This window comes from Procambarus clarkii, chromosome 21 (genome assembly GCF_040958095.1).
Source record: "Procambarus clarkii isolate CNS0578487 chromosome 21, FALCON_Pclarkii_2.0, whole genome shotgun sequence".
In the NCBI taxonomy this organism is placed as follows: Eukaryota; Metazoa; Arthropoda; class Malacostraca; order Decapoda; family Cambaridae; genus Procambarus; species Procambarus clarkii.
The window spans coordinates 36,579,461-36,593,939 of record NC_091170.1 but is presented as its reverse complement, the minus strand read 5'-3'; the positions used below and the strand labels follow the sequence as shown (position 1 = coordinate 36,593,939).

Below are 14,479 nucleotides of genomic sequence, written 5' to 3'. Positions count from 1 at the left end.
GAGTGTGCAGTCCTTCGTTGTCAAAAGCGTTTGACTAACGTAGAGCCATGGGGGGGGGGGCGGGGGGGGGGGGGAAATACTGACTACCACACGGCAAAATACCCCCACAAACCACCCCCACACCACCACCACCACCACCCCCACACCACCACCACTACCCCCACACCACCACCACCACCACCCCCACACCACCACCACCACCACCCCCACACCACCACCACCACCACCACCCCCACACCACCACCACTACCCCCACACCACCACCACCACCACCCCCACACCACCACCACTACCCCCACACCACCACCACCACCACCCCCACACCACCACCACCACCACCACATACCACCCGCACACCCCACCACATCACCACATACCACCCACACACCCCACCACATCACCACATACCACCCACACACCCCACCACATCACCACATACCACCCACACACACCACCACCATACTACACCACCACCATACTACACCACCACCATACTACACCACCACCATACCACACCACAACAACACACCACACAATCACACTGTGATTGCAGACGAACCTTTGCATCGGCTTATGCAATGTTGGCAAACATAAGAACTGCCTTACGAAACTTGTGTAATGAATCATTCAGAATCTTGTATAACTCATATGTCAGACCAATACTGGAGTACACAACTCCAGCGTGGAGTCCACATCTAGTCAAACACAAAAAGTTAGAAAAGGTTGAAAGGTATGCCACCAGGCTAGTCCCCGAGCTCAGGGTATGAGCAGCAACGAGGAAAGATTACAGGAACTAAACCTCACGACACTGGAAGACAGAAGAGTTAGGGGGAGACATGATCACTACCCTTTAAAACTCTCAGAGGAATTGACAGGGGGGTAGATAAAGATAAACTGTTTAACACTGGTGGTACGCGAACAAGGGGACACAGGTGGAGACTGAGTACCCAAATCAGTCACAGGGATGTTAGCAATAATTTTTTCAGAGTCAGAGTAGTTAAAAGATGGAATGCATTAGTGATGTGGTGGAGGCTGACTCCATACACAGTTTCAAATGTAGATATGATAGAGCCCAGTAGGCTCAGGAATCTGTACACCAGTTGATTGACAGTCGAGAGGCGGGACCAAAGAGCCACAGCTCAACCCCCGCAAACACAACTAGGTGAGTACACCACCACGCCCCCTAACATACCCCAGGTTAACTAGACCACCAACCAGGAGGCCTCGTCAGAGACCGGGCCAGGAGACATTAACCTCCGGAATCAATGCGAGGTAACTTCAAGATAAGGAAGGTAAACCCCACCACCTCTTAAACCCCCAAACACCCTCAGCCCGCACACCTTCGTACCCTACACACTCCCTCACCCCCTCTCCGGAAATAAATTGCGAGAATACCTTGATCATACCTTGAATTTCTGAGAGTTCTACTCCCCAAGCCCGGGGCCAGGCTTGCCTTGAGAGCTTGGTCCAACAGGCTGTTGCTTGGAGTGGCCCACAGGCCACGTATTCACGGCAGCCTAGTTGGTTCAACACTTCTTGGAGAAAACTATGCAGTTTTCTCTTCAAGACGTCCACTTGTTCCGGCAATATGCTCGCTGAGAAGATGTTGAAGAACCGAGGACCTCTGATGTTCTCTGATTGTGCCCATGACACTTCTCTTCTTCACCTGGCTATATTCTGCATTTCCTTCCATATCGTTCACTCCAGTACGATATTTTACTGTGTAGATTTGGTACCTGGCCCTCCAGTATTTTCCATGTGTATATTCTTTGATACCCATCTCGTCTCCTTTCTAAAGAGTACATTTGGAGAGCTTTGAGACGATCCCAATAATTTAGGTGCTTTATCGCGTCTATGTATGCCGTATATGTTCTCTGTATTCCCTCTATTTCAGCAATCTCTCCTGCTCTGAAGGGGGAAGTGAGTACTGAGCAGTACTCAAGACGGGACAACACAAGTGACTTGAAGAGTTCAACCATTGTGATGGGATCCCTGGATTTGAAAGGTCTTGTAATTCATCCTATCATTTTTCTGGCTGACTCAATATTTGCTTGGTTATGCTCCCTAAACGTTAGGTTGTCAGACATCATTATTCACAGATCCTTTACATGCTGCTTTCCTACTATGGGAAGATTTGATTGTGTTTTGTTCCCTGTATTATGTTGAAGATTCTCATTTTTACCGTATCTGAGTACCTGAAATTTATCGCTTAAAAATCATATTTTCTGCTGATAAGTCGAAAACTTTATTAATATCTGCTTGAAGGTTTACAATGACTTCAGCAGAGGTAATTTTCATGCTGATTTTTGTGTCATCTGTAAAGGATGACATGAAGCTGTGACTTGTATTTTTGTCTATATCTGATATGAGAATAAGGAAAAGCAGTTGTGCAAGGACTATGTCCTAAGGTACAGTGCAAATTACAGTGATATTTCTATCAAAGCAAAGAAAGAACCAAAACGACTACAGAATCACATAAGAAGGAAAAGGAGAGTAAACGACCAAGTGACAAGATTACACAAAACACAAGTACCACATACAGAAAGCAATAAGGAAATCTGTGAGGAACTAAACGCCAGTTTCCATGGAGTATTAACCGAGCCTGAGCAGCAACTCCCATCATGAGAATAGGAGATGACCCTAGATGAGAGAGTAAAATATTAAGATGAGAGCAGAGGCAGTAAAGAAACAACTAGCATCATTGGACAAAAACAAAAAGTTAGCACAGGCCTCAGTGTGCCTGTGGGTTAAGGTCTTCAGGTTAAGGTAAAAGTTAAGGTCTTTAACGAGTTATTTACATAAGGAGAGTTGTCCAGCTGCTGCAAATGTCGTACACATTCTTATGAAAGGGGGATAGATAAGATGACCTTAACTACAGAACAGTATCACTAGCAAGCATCCACTGTAAAGTTCTTGCAAGAATAATAATGTTATGACTAGTTGCCCACTTAGAGAGAGTTAGGCATGTAACACCAACATGGCTTTAGGGAAGGCAGATCATGCCTGACCAACCTACTGGAGTTCTATGATAACGGGGCAAGAATAATACACGAGAAGGATGGGTCAGATTGCACATTTCTGGAGTTCCAAAAAGCCTTTGACACAGTAGTCAGGCAGGAGCAAGCGGAAAAGCCCTAACATGGGTAAGGAATTACCTACCAGGCAGGAGCCAGTTTTTTTTTATTATTTTTCTACCACAGACGTGGCCACACATTTATAATGCTAACCAGCATATATACATTTTCTTCTGTCCTCCATGGACAGGGTGAGAGATCTGATAAACATATAGTTCAGGGATTTATTGAACAGTCAACCACAGAAGGTGATTGTATTGCTTTTAAAATGCTAATCTAACCTTCATACCTTGAGGTTACCCTGAGGTGTTTTCGGGGCTTAGCGTCCCCGCGGCCCGGTCGTCGACCAGGCCTCCTCGTTCCTGTACTGGCCAACCAGGCTGTTGGACGCGGCTGCTCGCAGCCTGACGTATGAGTCACAGCCTGGTTGATCAGGTATCCTTTGGAGGTGATTATTCAGTTCTCTCTTGAACGCATCGAGGAGTCGGCCAGTTATGCCCCTTATGTGTAGTGGAAGCGTGTTGAACAGTCTCGGGCCTCTGATGTTGATAGTTCTCTCTCAGAGTACCTGTTGCACCTCTGCTCTTCAACGGGGGTATTCTGCACATCCTGCCATGCCTCCTGGTCTCATGTGATGTTATTTCTGTGTGCAGGTTTGGGACCAGCCCCTCTAGTAATTTTGACGTGTAAATTATTATGTATCTCTCCCGCCTGAGCTCAAGGGAACACAGATTTAGGCTCTTTAGTCGGTCCCAGTAGTTTAGATGTTTTACTGAGTGGATTCTAGCAGTAAAGGATCTCTGCACGCTCTCCAGGTCAGCAATTTCTCCAGCTTTGAAAGGGGCTGTCATTGTGCAGCAGTATTCCACTCTAGAGAGCACTACCGTCTTGAAAAGTATCATCATCGGTATAGCATCTCTAGTGTGAAAGGTTCTTGTTATCCAACCTGTCATTTTTCTTGCAGTTGTGACGGCTACTTTATTGTGTTCTTTAAAGGTAAGGTCTTCCGACATGAGTACACCCAGATCCTTTACATTGCCTTTTCGTTCTATGTTTTGATTTGACTACGTTTTGTACGTGGTTTCCGTTTTAATATTTTCCGTTTTTCCGTAGCGCAAAAGCTAAAAGTTAAACACCATATTATTTTCTGTAGCCCATTGAAAGACTTGATTTACATCTGATTGGAGGTTTGCCGCGTCCTCTATGTTGTCTACTCTCATAAAAATCCTAGAGTCATCTGCAAAGGATGATACAGTACTTACATAAGAAGACATACAGTACATACATAGAAGACATAAGTACATAAAGTACTTAAACATACATAAATACACACACAGATTTACGTCTGCCCTACATAAACAGTGTTCGTTGTGTCTTTTACATAGTGTCATTAACGTACATTTACAAAGGTGAAATACAATTCTGACCAGCTTACACATATCCTGTATACACACACACATGTAGAGTAACAGTAAGGGGGGTGAGAAGTCGGACTATCTATAAGAGTTGAGTCTTATATGTCGATGTTTTCAGATGCAAAATTAATGAGGCGAGTTGTCACAGATGAGGATTGAAGGCTTCTGGCAGAGGACATGAACAAGTTGCAAAGATAGTCGGAGAAAAGGTTATTGGAATTAAATACGAACAAATGTAAAGTGATAGAAATGAGAATAAGTGACAGGTGAACAAAGAGACAGTACACAAGGAAAAGAAACTAGAGAGGAAATGGAAGCGCTGTCGTTAGAGAGAGAAAGACACTTACCCCTCAACCATCCCTTCCCCCTCCCACATCCTCACCCCCCCCCCCTCCACAACCTCGACATCGAAGACAAACAAGGTGGAGATTTAAAATAATTTCACACCGCCGTATTATTTCCAGGCGACCCTGGACGCAAGAGAGGGTTCTGACCTCTGGAGCCACAGGGCCGAGGTCTGTAATAGCCACAGGCAGGAAAATGGACCGTGCAGGTGAAGGGGATTACCACTTTACTGCCTCCGACCACTTCTGTTTTAAGCCTCTTTTTCAGCGGTCCACGTGCTTGTGACGCTCCCTTATGTCGTTGTTGTCCCCAGCTGTACCAGTGTACCGGAGGTCGTTGTCCCCAGCTGTACCACTGTACCAGAGGTCGTTGTCCCCAGCTGTACCACTGTACCAGAGGACGTTGTCCCCAGCTGTACCACTGTACCAGAGGTCGTTGTCCCCAGCTGTACCACTGTACCAGAGGACGTTGTCCCCAGCTGTACCACTGTACCAGAGGTCGTTGTCCCCAGCTGTACCACTGTACCAGAGGACGTTGTCCCCAGCTGTACCACTGTACCAGAGGTCGTTGTCCCCAGCTGTACCACTGTACCAGAGGCCGTTGTCCCCAGCTGTACCACTGTACCAGAGGCCGTTGTCCCGAGCTGTACCACTGTACCAGAGGCCGTTGTCCCGAGCTGTACCACTGTACCAGAGGCCGTTGTCCCCGGCTGTACCACTGTACCAGAGGCCGTTGTCCCCGGCTGTACCACTGTACCAGAGGCCGTTGTCCCCAGCTGTACCACTGTACCAGAGGCCGTTGTCCCCAGCTGTACCACTGTACCAGAGACCGTTGTCCCCAGCTGTACCACTGTACCAGAGACAGTTGTCCCCAGCTGTACCACTGTACCAGAGGCCGTTGTCCCCAGCTGTACCACTGTACCAGAGGTCGTTGTCCCCAGCTGTACCACTGTACCAGAGGTCGTTGCCCCCAGCTGTACCACTGTACCAGAGGTCGTTGTCCCCAGCTGTACCACTGTACCAGAGGTCGTTGTCCCCAGCTGTACCACTGTACCAGAGGTCGTTGCCCCCAGCTGTACCACTGTACCAGAGGTCGTTGTCCCCAGCTGTATCACTGTACCAGAGACCGTTGTCCCCAGCTGTACCACTGTACCAGAGACCGTTGTCCCCAGCTGTACCACTGTACCAGAGGTCGTTGTCCCCAGCTGTACCACTGTACCAGAGGTCGTTGTCCCCAGCTGTACCACTGTACCAGAGGTCGTTGCCCCCAGCTGTACCACTGTACCAGAGGTCGTTGTCCCCAGCTGTACCACTGTACCAGAGGTCGTTGTCCCCAGCTGTACCACTGTACCAGAGGTCGTTGCCCCCAGCTGTACCACTGTACCAGAGGTCGTTGTCCCCAGCTGTACCACTGTACCAGGTGTAACTGTATACAACAATTGCTTTTTGTTTTTCCTCTAAAGCTTCTGTGATGTTGTCATTGTGGTTGAGTAACTGTGACAGACAGGATCTTCCCGCACTAAATCCATGTTGTCCTGGGTTCTGTAGTTCATTATTTTCCATGAAACTGGAAAGTCGATTCCAAATCACTCTTTCAAAATTGTTTATTACGTGTAATGTTAATGCAACTGGTCTATAATTTTTGGCCAAAGCTTTACTACCTCCCTTGTGCAGAGGAACTATATCTGCAGATGTAAGTGCTGCTGGTATCTCCCCTGTATCCAGGCTCTTTCTCCATATTACACTGAGCGCTCGCGCTACTGGTACTTTACATTTCTTTATGAATATTGAATTCCACGAGTCAGGACCAGGGGCTGAGTGCATGGGCATGTTGTCAATTTCTCTTTAAAGAGTCTTCCGAGTTCATGTTAATATCATTTATATTATTAGTTATTATAAGTGATATTGAAAAAGGTTTACTTTTGTATTGTGAACATAAGTGAAGGAAAGGGTAACTCTTTAACGGCAACATAAATAAGTGGTAGGTTCCGCCCAATAATCACTACGAGCACTACAGCTTGTAGAGGGCGGCAGCCTGCATATCCGCAGCCACACTGCACCAACTCTCGGTTTTAGGTCTGAACATATTCAGGTGAACGTGTGCAGCTGCGTTTTTTTTTTTTTTTTTTTTTTTTTTTTTATGAATGCATGAGGTACATCTGCATTAGTGCAGCTACCCTAGACTATATGAAGTGGAGAACAGCGTGTCAAAGAAAAGCTAACTAGGTGATGCTAAAAAAATCCCCATCACACAGGATGGTTAGTCATACAGAGGTGTGCAGCTGCCCCGGACTATGTCGGCAACACAACTCTACGGGCGCGCGCCTTCACATTTCACCACCAACGGTGCGAGAGTGGTGACATCCCCGCCGTGTGTTTTATGGTGTGTTATGATCACTGCTCGAGACATGGATGGCTTCCTTCCGCTTGGGTGATGGATGGGAAGGGGGGAGGTGAAGGGGGGAGGGTGGGGATACACTGGTTAGGACCAAGAGGCAGCACAACTGTGGTCTTGTATTAGTTGTATGGTTCATTTTACGATGAGAACTATTTCTCAATATAATGAAAACAAAAAATTAAATAAATAATAATAATAATAATAATTAGTAATATTTTATATATAATAAATATTGTAGTGGATTTGATTACAAAAGTCAGCAATGGAGAGCAGCGCTCACAAGGAAGAGCTCAGTTCTGTTAACAGCAACACGGTCCTAGACGTCATGGTCCCAGACGTCATGGTCCCAGACGTCAAGGTCCTAGACGTCATGGTCCCAGACGTCATGGTCCCAGACGTCAAGGTCCTAGACGTCATGGTCCTAGACGACATGGTCCTAGACGTCAAGATCCTAGACGTCAAGATTGTTGGACGGGGAAATTCTTCAAAATTCTTCAAAACTAAACACTGTTGAGGCAACATTTCTCAACTTGAGTCGTCTAGTCATACTTTGTAACTCAAACTTATTTAAAGTTACATTTATAAATATTTAACGAAACCCGAGATGATAAATGGGATACATTGTATCTGTCGTACACACACACACACACACACACACACACACACACACACACACACACACACACACACACACACACACACACACACACACACACACACACTAACTGTTGAAGAGAGCGTTAAGTCATAGAGTAAGACTAAGCACAGCCTGGAGAGTGTTGACTTATCATAAGGAGAGGCGAGAGGAAGGTACAACACACACGCTAAAACCAAACACGCTCCTTAACAAGACAAACAAAGCAACACAAATACAAGGTGCAAAAATTTTAAATCTCTGTTTCTCATATATGTGAGAGAGAGAGAGAGGGGGAGACACAGAGAGGGGGAGACACAGAGAGAGGGAGACACAGAGAGGGGGAGACACAGAGAGAGGGAGACACAGAGAGGGGGAGACACAGAGAGGGAGAGAGACAGGGATCAAGCAGCAAGAGACAGAGGGGGAAAGCATTCGGGAACAAGAAAACTCCAGCCAGAGCAATATTTCCGAGCTAAATTTCACGGGTGTGTTTTAATTAAGTCATTATTTTCTCGGTGGAGCGGAGCCCCGGGCCTCTGCAGGGTCTCCTCTTGTGTTAGTCTTCCTCTCTTACTCACCCGCGCTCTTCTTCCTTACACTACCTGGAGAGGGTTCCGGAAGTTGTTCTACTCCCCGAGCCCGGCCTGATGCCACACTCAACTTGTGATAACTTGGTCCAATAGGCTGTTGTTTGGAGCAGCCCGCAGGCTCACATATCCACTACAGCCTGGTTGGTCCCGCACTTCTTGCAAGAACTTATACAAGTGTCTCTTGAATATATCCACCTTTGTTCGGGGGCAATATTTCTAATGCTTGCTGGGAGGGTGTGTGTGTGTGTGTGTGTGGACCCCTGATGTTCAGACAGTGTTCTCTGGTCCCTCAGGATACACTATGCCACACTATGGCTCCTCTACTCCTCAATGGTTCTATTCTACCTTTCCTTCCGTATCTTTCGCTACAGTATGTTGTTATTCTACTGTGCAAATATGGGACCTGGCCCTCAGGTATCTTTCCTGTATATAAGATTTGATACCTGTCTTCCACTACACCGCCACTGGGCATTGGTCACAGCCAATCATTATCAGCCACCTCTGCTATCGGTGGGTTTATTATACAATGAAATTTATCATGGTGTAAGAGGCGGTCCAAGACAATGACAGCACATGAGGTCTTGAAAGGACGCGCTCCCCGTGTTGTCCTCTACCGCGCCGCACTACTCCCTGGGAGGACGTTGAACAACCGCGGACCTCTGATGTTTATACAGTGTTCTCTGACTGTGCCTATGGCACCCTTGCTCTTCACTAGTTCTATTCTGCATTTCCGTCCATATCGTTCACTCCAGTATGTCGTATTGCGGTCGTGATGTGTTACGGAAGAGAAAGCTTTGCTCTATTTTACCAATTTAGTGTTCCTTTTGAGTGTAAGTAATATGGCTGCTCTGAGAACTTTCTGGGAGGTTGTATGTCCTTGGCACGCTAACAAGGGAGGAACAACACGTGGCACCGTCTGATTGGCTGCAATGAAAGAGATCAAGATGCAAATTAAGAGGAGGAATATTTGCCTCTCAAACGTTTTAGCAATGTATGACGGAGCTCTGGTGGGGGAAGGTCGGGCTGAGCATAGCAGAGAGGGAGGAGCCCTTACCGACGGCCTCGACCTCAAGTGAGGGGCTGCACCGGCACGATAAGACAGCCGCGGCGTCTGGAGATTTCTAGTGACATTATCCCTTTTCCCCCGTCTTGATGTACGCGGCCGTGCGGGGATCTGTGTGGCTATCGTCACCACGTCAGTCAGGAGTCAAGAAATATGTCTGCCGGTTGGTGCGTCAGAAGGCTGTCCGCCAGTTGATGCGTCAAGAAACGTCTGCCAGTTGGTGCGTCAAGAAGCCGTCTGCCGGCTGGAAACAGTGAGCGCGGAGCAAAAGTCGCCTTTCATTTAAAGGAACAAAAACACGCTTGAGCAGCAAAGGACACATCACCAGAAGAAGAATCTCATGGAAATTCTGACGCTCCTTGACCTTGGAGGAACAGGATCCCGGGGACCTTGAACATCCTGCCGTGGAGACTCAAGTATGAGCGCTCTCTCACACACACACTTAAGAACATAATCACTCCTGTAAGTCTCAGCAACACACTCCGTCTTCATACACGATGCCTCTCGTAATTCCTCTTGGCGGCGCTCCTCTCACACTTCCCCTCATACCTTCTTTCCCTGAAGAGCTTTTAGGATACTGTTTACCTTAACAGTATATTCAAGATTTGTATTTAAAGACGAAGCCGAGGATACATGGGAGGGAATCCACAACAGCTTGCTTTGTATACCTTTGTCAAGACGCGCGATGCATCTTTACTTAGAACAAGTTAAGAAGATACAGAATCTGAGATGATCTAAGTGTGGTAGATGTGTCTTTGGTAACTTGTAGAGCAATGAGTTAAATAGTAATGGATCACAGTTTGTGGGGGGTGAAAGTGTGTATGGGTGGGGGGGGGGGGGGGTTGGCGTGTAGGTGAGGAGTTTGGGGAACTGTTGGTGAATAGGAAAGAAAGGGGGGAGGGGGGAGGGAGGGAGGGAGGTCCAGGAGGGCCCCGACCAACGGTACATTCTCCAGATAACCTTCAGGGGACCGGCCCAACTACCGGAAGATCACAGGCCGATTAATCTTCCCCCACCTCTTCTTCCCCTCCCCTACTTCCCCACCTCTTCCTCCCTCCCCCCCACACCCAATCCCTCGCCTCCATTCATAGTGTGCGCACGTCGACACACTTGCTTCTTCATATTAGGATAACACAGGTGTTTCTCTTTTACCAGGATAACACAGGTGCTTCTCTTGTACTAGGATAACAGCGGTGCATCTCTTGTATCAGGATAACGTACGTCCTCCTGTACCAGGATAGCACAAGCGTTTCTCTTATCCCAGGATAACACAGCTGCTTCTCTTGTCCCAGGATAACGCCAACCTACTTTGTGGCTATCTTGTAGAGGTTCCGGGGATTGAAAGGCTCCGCAGCCCGGTCTCCGACCAGACCTCCCGGTTGGTCGTCTGGTCAACCAGGCTGTTGGACGCGGCTGCCCGCATCCTGACGTATGAATCACAGCCTGGATGATCAAGTATTCTTTGAAGGTGTTTGTCGAGTTCTCTCTTGAACACTGAGTGGTCGACCAGTTATGCCCCTTATGTGTAGTGGGAGTGTGTTGAAAAGTCTTGGGTCTATTGCACCTCTGCTCTTCAACGGGGTTATTCTGCACATCCTGCCATGTCTCCTGGTCTCAAGTGATATTATTTCTCTGTTCAGATTTGGGACAAGCCCCTCTACTATTTTCCACGTGTAGATTATTATGTATCTCTCTCGGATGCGCTCTAGAGAATACAGATTTAGAACTTTTAATAGGTCCCAATAATTAAGATGACTTATAGAGTGGATTCTAGCGGTAAAGTATCTTTGCACGCTCTCCAGATCAGCAACCTCTCCAGCTCTGAATAAGCTGTTAGAGTGCAACAATATTCCACCCTAGAGAGCATTAGTGTCTTAAAGTATCATCATTGGCATGACGGCCCTTGTTTGGAAGGTCCTTAAATTCAACCTGTCAATTTTCTTGCTGTCGTGACAGCTACTTTATGGTGTTCTGTAAAGGTAAGGTCTTTTGACATAATTACTCCTAGGTCCTTTATATTGCTCTGTCGTTCTATAATGTGATTTGATTCCGTTTTATATGTGGTTTCCGTTTTTTAATTTTCATTTATTCCATAGCGCAGGAGCTGGAACTAATTTTCATTAAACATCTTATTGATATGGCCCATTGAAAGACCCGATTTACATCAGATTGGAGATTTGCCGTGTCCTCTATATTGTCTACTCGCATGAAAATCCTAGTGTCATCTGGAAATGATGATACAGTGCTGTAGTTTGTATCCTTGTCTATGTCTGATGTTAGGATGAGAAAAAGTACCGGAGCAAGTATGGTACCTTGGGGGGACTGAGCTTTTCACAGTAGATGATCCAAATTTTACTGTGTTGACTATTACACACTGCGTTCTGTTCGTTAGGAAGTTGACGATCCCTCTCCATACTTTGCCAGTGACAGGACACCTTTTGAACGCCTTTTGTGCGCAATAACACCATGGTCACATTTGTGGAAAGCTATTGTAAAGTGTGTGTATATTACATCTGCGTTTTGCTTGTCTTTCACGGCACCTGCGGCCATGTCATAGTGATCTAGCAACTGTGAGAGGCAGGAGCGCCCTGTTCTGAACCCGTGTTGTCTTGGGCTATGTAGATGATGTGATTCCATGTGAGTAGTAATCTTACTTCTTAGAAATTTCAAAGATTTTTATGATGTGTGAGGTTAGAGCTATTGGTCTATAATTTTGGCATCTGCTTTACTACCTCCTTTGTGAAGTGGCGCGATCTTCGCTGTTTTAAGCATGTCAGGGATGACGCCATTTAGGCTCCGTCTCCAAAAGATGTTTAGGGTCTGTGATAGTGGTGTTTTGCACTTCTTGATGAGTATAGAATTCCATGAGTCTGGGCCTGGTGCAGTCGGGTTAGGGTGACATCTGATATGTGGTTCCATGTTGGTGTCACATTCATGAAGAATTCATTTGGATCAACGATCTTCAGTGTGGTCACGGGTTTACTGAAAACAGAATCGTACTGAAGCCTCAGAATTTCACTCATTTCTTTGCTGTCATCTGTGAAAGTTCCATCACTCTTGCGCAAGGACCCAATATTTTTGTCCTGAACATAATTCATGACCAAAGTATACATGCTCGTTGGTCAGTGAGCTATCGCGGTGACCTTAACCATTCAGAGGTTGATAAGGCCACAAGTCCAATACTAGCCCCATTGTCTCCAAGAGTTACCTGCCAACTTTGTGGCAGTTCCGGGAATCAAAGGCCCCGCAGCCCGGTCACCGACCAGGCCACCAGATTGGTCATCTGGTCAACCAGGCTGTGGGACGCGGCTGCTCACAGCCTGACGCACGAATCACAGTCTGGCTACCAATATAACTTGGCAATGTACCACATTCCCACTTGTTATACCAGTCGAATGTCCCTAGAGCAATTTACCTCCAGTGTTTCCAATACTTAATTAATTTTTATCGTCAGTGCCATGTATTTCAGAGCCCAATTACCATGAGCGCCACTTATCCGCAAGCCCATTTACCCGGGGAACCACTATTCACAGAGCCCCAATTACCGCGAGTGCCATTTATCCCCCCCCTTAATATCCAGTCAAAACAAGTAGCCGGAACGCAAGACAAAGACATCAATACACGATAGCCCACAACCAGAGCACCTAATGGGTTAATAGAGGATAGCAGCTGCCAGGAGGGTGGGTCGGCGGCCCGCGCTCCCTGTCCAGCTGGAGGGTGCTGTGACGATGCTGGGGGGGGGGGGGGTGAAGGGGAGAGGTAATGGAAGGGGGGAAGGCACGAGGGGAAATTAGGGGAGCTGAGGGAGGAGACAGAGCAGTTACCCTCTTTCATCTACTGATGCTGCTGCTCGCCGACAGGAGTCAAGAACTTTCTTTCACTCAACTTACACAATAAACTGTAACTCCCACTTCTGGAAAGTTACCCAAGACACGGCACGTAGGTGTTGCTGGAGCCTGGAGTGTGCTGCTGGAACCTGGAATGCGTTGCTGGAGCCTGGAATGCGTTGCTGGAGCCTGGAATGTGCTGCTGGAGCCTGGAATGTGCTGCTGGAGCCTGGAGTGTGCTGCTGGAGCCTGGAGTGTGCTGCTGGAGCCTGGAGTGTGCTGCTGGAGCCTGGAGTGTGCTGCTGGAGCCTGGAGTGCGTTGCTGGAGCCTGAAGTGCGTTGCTGGAGCCTGGAGTGTGCTGCTGGAGCCTGGAGTGTGCTGCTGGAGCCTGGAGTGTGCTGCTGGAGCCTGGAGTGTGCTGCTGGAGCCTGGAATGTGTTGCTGGAGCCTGGAATGTGTTGCTGGAGCCTGGAATGTGTTGCTGGAGCCTGGAGTGTGTTGCTGGAGCCTGGAATGTGTTGCTGGAGCCTGGAGTGTGCTGCTGGAGCCTGGAGTGTGCTGCTGGAGCCTGGAGTGTGCTGCTGGAGCCTGGAATGTGTTGTTGGAGCCTGGAATGTGCTGATGGAGCCTGGAGTGTGCTGCTGGAGCCTGGAGTGTGCTGCTGGAGCCTGGAGTGTGCTGCTGGAGCCTGGAATGTGTTGCTGGAGCCTGGAATGTGCTGCTGGAGCCTGGAGTGTGCTACTGGAGCCTGGAGTGTGCTGCTGGAGCCTGGAGTGTGCTGCTGGAGCCTGGAGTGTGCTGCTGGAGCCTGGAGTGTGCTGCTGGAGCCTGGAGTGTGCTGCTGGAGCCTGGAGTGTGCTGCTGGAGCCTGGAATGTGTTGCTGGAGCCTGGAATGTGTTGCTGGAGCCTGGAATGTGCTGCTGGAGCCTGGAATGTGTTGCTGGAGCCTGGAATGTGTTGCTGGAGCCTGGAGTGTGCTGCTGGAGCCTGGATTGTGCTGCTGGAGCCTGGAATGTGTTGCTGGAGCCTGGAATGTGTTGCTGGAGCCTGGAATGTGTTGCTGGAGCCTGGAGTGTGCTGCTGGAGCCTGGAGTGTGCTGCTGGAGCCTGGAATGTGTTGCTGGAGCCT

General features: G+C 48.0%; 3 protein-coding genes across 4 annotated transcripts in view; all 3 read right to left on the bottom strand.

Moving 5' to 3' along the window:
- The window catches only part of LOC123760611 (uncharacterized), a 379,154-nt gene that overhangs the window by 191,161 nt on the left and 173,514 nt on the right, over positions 1-14,479 (bottom strand). The window lies entirely within an intron of this gene.
- LOC138367260 (uncharacterized) lies at positions 5,098-6,396 on the bottom strand. Its single transcript, XM_069328673.1, has one exon. It carries the CDS (start codon positions 6,394-6,396, stop codon positions 5,098-5,100), a length of 1,299 nt encoding a protein of 432 aa, XP_069184774.1.
- Positions 13,403-14,479, bottom strand: part of LOC138367258 (uncharacterized) — a 1,314-nt gene continuing 237 nt past the window's right edge. Inside the window, exon 1 of the mRNA XM_069328672.1 lies at positions 13,403-14,479. This exon is cut by the window's right edge and continues 237 nt beyond it. Within this exon, the coding sequence (XP_069184773.1) occupies positions 13,403-14,479 (1,077 nt within the window).